The sequence below is a fragment of the Podarcis raffonei genome, chromosome 17 (genome assembly GCF_027172205.1).
Source record: "Podarcis raffonei isolate rPodRaf1 chromosome 17, rPodRaf1.pri, whole genome shotgun sequence".
Taxonomy (NCBI): domain Eukaryota; kingdom Metazoa; phylum Chordata; class Lepidosauria; order Squamata; family Lacertidae; genus Podarcis; species Podarcis raffonei.
In genome coordinates, this window is record NC_070618.1 from 39,815,674 (window position 1) to 39,820,001 (window position 4,328).

The following is a 4,328-nucleotide window of genomic DNA, read 5'->3' on the forward strand; positions in this document are numbered from 1 at the left end:
TAGACCTTTTTGGCCATTCCCCTTCTTCCTCCCCACTCCATACCCCCTCCCTCTTTTTCCTAGGATCAGAACTGAGAGAGGGCATCCTTCCAACCAATGCCTCGGAAAGGAAGAAATTGGGATCTGCAACCCCACTCGTGGCCTGAGGGTGGCGCCACTTAGCACTTGGGCTTCTCTGTTCCCTTCGTGTCACCCCTCCCCCTTTCTGGTCAGAAAATGGGGTGTCTGAGGACTATGCGGCAACTTTTCAGAGACGTTGAAAACATGAGGTGCGAGAGGGGAAAACCCTTCTGCATTTGTGCAGCCATTGTGGTCTGTTGCCACGCAAAGTGTTTCCCCTTGGACTCTTCCCTAAATGTGCTACAGATGGAGATGGTATGGTGTATGTATACCTCATTCATGCAAACAGCATGCGAAGCAGTAAAACTCTTTCTGGGTGGTCTAAAAAACCAGGTGCCAGGGCGGATTCCAGCCTCTCTTCCCTGATACGCTAGCTGTGTGTGCGGGGGGGGGGGCGGATTTGACAGTGCAGTTTCCCCTTGCAGTTCAAAGTGGAACCGTCCGGGAACAGTTTAATTGCACCATCTGCTGTTTTTGTGCAAAGCAAGTCAGACATGCTAGTGCCAGGGACAACTTGTGCAGTGTGGCAGTTTTGAAGGCATAAGAATAAGCTGTAGAGTGGAACTTGCACTTTTGCACGATCCCACTCTCTCGAATGACTGATACTTCTTTTGCTCCTGGCGTTGGACTGTGCACCAGCATTTGCCCACCTGCACCAAGTCTCCGTGAAATGTTAGCCAAGTCGCAGGCCGTCCGTCCCCCATGGCTGCCTTCTGTGTGTCTTGTTTACATAGCAGGTGGCCATTTATCAGACCTGCCCGAAGAGCATTGCTTTCAGCTCAGAAGGATGACCAAAGGAGAGCCTCTTGCTCCTCACTCCCCGCCTAACTTAAAATATCTGTCTGCTCCAGTTTTTAATAGCAGCTGTGAATGAACGGTAGCAGATGGCCAGAGCAGCAAATTAAAGGTGGGTATGTTCCAGAGCAGGGTTTCCCAAACTTGGGTCTCCAGCTGTTGTTGGACCACAACTTCCATCATTCCTAGCTAGCAGGCCCAGAGGTTAGGGATGATGGGAGTTGTAGTCCAATAATGGGTGGCGACCCAAGTTTGGGAAACCCTGTTCTAGACCAACAGTTCTGTTTGCAGCCAATTCCCCACTTGGGATTTGATGCCACAAAAGGCTAAGCAAGCTTTGCTACTGTATTGAACTCCCGATTGAGTGTTTAAAGGAACTGGCTGAGGCCCAGTTCACACAACCTAGGAACTGCTTCTCTGCCACTTCTTTCAGGCTGCCCTGATAAGCATTGTGGTGATGAGTCTGCTGGAGAAGCTGCTACTGCCCTACTCCCAGCCACCCTTAGGTGGGCCATACACACGCAGCCAGGCCAATGGCTCTTCTACCCCAACAGCAGTTCTGAAAGCTGTCTCTAGCATGACTTACTTTTTAAAAAGCAATGTTCAGTCCATCTAAAGCACTATTTCCATTAGTTTCTCAGGGCTCAGCCCTGAACATCCCCAGTCAATTGAAGATGGGAATGTAGTAACTCTCAGCTATACAAGGAGGGGCAAAAATAGTTACCTCTCTCTCTCTCTCTTGAGCCGTGTGGGCTCCTGGGCTTGACTTAAGCATGTCGTCGTTGCATGGAAGAGAAGCCTTGCTCTGTGCCAACAGGGTCTGGCACTTTTTTCTTTTTTTGCAGGTGGGAGCAATGCCTCCCTTGGCCAGGTGTTCCTGTTTGTGTCCCCCTTGCCTACCAAGCAGCGGGGGGGGGGGGCAGGGGGGCGGAGAGAAGAGTCAACAAGGCAGGGCAGCTGCAGGCAGATCCCTTGCGTCCCAGTGAAAGGCACTGCAAGCGCCTCGCTGCGCTCTGGCCCAGTGTGTCCTGGCACGGGGCCTGCAGATTGCTTCTCTCCCCTCCCCCTCCCCAAGCCTTTTAATGTTTTGCTGCCTGGATGCTTCCAGCATGCTTTCTCCCCACCCCTGCTTGGTGGCATCTGTGGTGGTCGCCAGGGGTTTTATCTTTCTGAAGGATAGTTTTTCATAGTTTTATAAAGTAGCTTTTCCCACTTCTCTGCCTGCTGGCTTGTTCTGTAGGAGGGAATGGAGACGGGGGCTTTGGTGCTCCTTGGCATTTTGCAGAAAGGAGGCTCTCCTTTTTAGTTTGCACAGAGTTTATGAGTTTCTGCTGTTTACAAGGAAGGAAGGAAGGAAGGAAGGAAGATAATATGTAGAGCAGGGCAGATCATCAGTATTTTGGGGGAACTTGGGAAGAAATCTGTCTTGCCCTCTCAGTTCTTATTCACAAAGGGCTATTCTTACTCCCTTCCCACCCCTATCAAGGGGTTTGCACTGAAAACATTTTAAAAGGGTGGGGGGTGTTATATATTCTCTGGATATATTCCCTCACTGAACTGCATAGAGAGGAATATAGGAGTGGAGGGTGGGGTGTAATTGTCTCCTCCCACCCAGTTTGTTCTTTTATCCTAGAGTGTTTCTCTGCCTACCAATAGGGGAGAGATACTACCACCTGCCACACACACTGGTTCCTTGGGAGCTTAGATGCACTTTAACCCCCTACTTCCTCATTCCTTTGCTTCTAGAAAAAGGTGGGATCCGGTTTTTCCTGTCCCAAACCAAGCTAATGGAGCCCATTCATGCCTAACCTTTCCTCTCACTCTCCCTTCCCCAAAGACATTACCTTGAGCCACTTCCCTCCCCAGTCTAGTCCGTGTGGAGACAGGACTCCGGGCAAAGGGATATGGAGGTAGGCTCAAGGCTGCCAGAGGATGATTTCAAAACATAAAAGTTACAGTGCCTCGTCTGTATATTTTTAAGGAGATGCTATGAATGTTGGTGGATGAGATTATTTTACATTTTAAAGTGGTGCTTCTGATAGTAGAAGCACACTATTTTTCTAAATAGGAAAGTGGAGGCCCAGCCAGAGTAGTGACAGGCAATGGATGACCCTCTCTGAAGGCAGCCTCTTCTTTCTGCAGTGTGTGAGCAGAAGGACCCGGCTTCAGAGGCAGCAAAAGCTGGAACCTTACAGGAACCAGAATTATTTAATAAACCTAATTGCTGCTGCACACTACACGTGAGTTTCCTCAAGTCATGCCAGTGTGCCACATCAACCAGTTTTAGGAATAACTGCTCAACAAAAGCAGGCAGGATTTCTGGCCTCTAGCTCTTCAGAGGATGGGGGAAAATAATCAGAGGACCAGTTAATGGAGGGTTTTAGGAGGTTCACTGGCTCTCGGCCTCCATTCCTCAGCTTCTCCATCCTCCGCTAATTGACTCCACAGCCGTGAAGGAACTCAGGAGTCCTGCCTGTACCGCAAGTAGGTGGTGGTGGTTTTCTCCCTGCTGTGGTTGCTCCCAGTTCCATCCTGCGGGGTCTGGGCTCCCTTCTCCTTCCTTCCCTCCCTCCCCCCATTCTCCATATCAGATCTTCCCACCCTTTGCCCTCCCCCCAGCATGCACTTTATCCCTACCCTGCACTGCACTTCCTGTGTTGGGTTTGTTGCTGTACAGAGATTCCTGTGTATATACTATATATTATAAATAGCAACCTCTTAAGAGAGGAGGGGGTGGGTGGGCTCCAGCCCATGTATTTTCTGCAGCATGGGCCACTCTCTGCCCTTTCTCCCAGAATTCATGGCTGGAAGACTCCAAACTGACTGCATTTTTTTTCTTTTTGTTTCTTGCTCTCTCCCACCCCCTCACCTCTGGTCCACTTTGTACATAAGAAACTGTATATTTGATGCTTCATAAATTGACCAAATGTCCTTGCTGTGTGAAGGAAGATGTCTTGTGTGTTATTTTAAGATTACTGGGCATTTTGGGGGGAGGGATGGGAAGCAGAACGTTGGTCCTGCAGCAGAGTTCCTCCTTGTTCCATAAACCAGCCTAGTGCTCTCTGGAGCTGGTAGTGTTTTCCCACCTGGCGTATACCGTTTCAGAGTGCAGAGGAGATGTGCATAATTCACAAGAGCCTGCCAGGGCAGCAGGAGCACCACAGAAACAGCAGGCTTTCTCCAAAGCTGTACATTTACCATAAATTCAGTATGACAGGTAGCCATAGAGTACTGACTACTGCTAGAGGGCAAATCACCTTTTGTTTAACCTTTCTATTCCTTGTGACTAGAAATAAGCTATGTGAGTGTTGAGACTTTCAGTCTTTTATCTTAATTTAGAACTCATTTTTAATCAAGCTCTTTCTTCTCAGCCTCTTTGCACACCATACATACAAATAAAAACCATCAGCACA

The 4,328-nt window shown here is 49.1% G+C and overlaps 1 protein-coding gene across 2 annotated transcripts in view; it reads left to right on the forward strand.

The window, feature by feature from the left end:
* The window catches only part of IQSEC2 (IQ motif and Sec7 domain ArfGEF 2), a 161,654-nt gene extending 160,536 nt beyond the window's left edge, over positions 1-1,118 (forward strand). For both annotated transcript variants that reach the window (XM_053370972.1, XM_053370971.1), the window contains one exon: positions 64-1,118. In XM_053370972.1, coding sequence (XP_053226947.1) covers positions 64-75 — 12 coding nt within the window. In that variant the 3' untranslated portion in view covers positions 76-1,118. The remainder of the gene's footprint in view (positions 1-63) is intronic.
* The last annotated feature ends 3,210 nt before the right edge of the window (positions 1,119-4,328 follow it).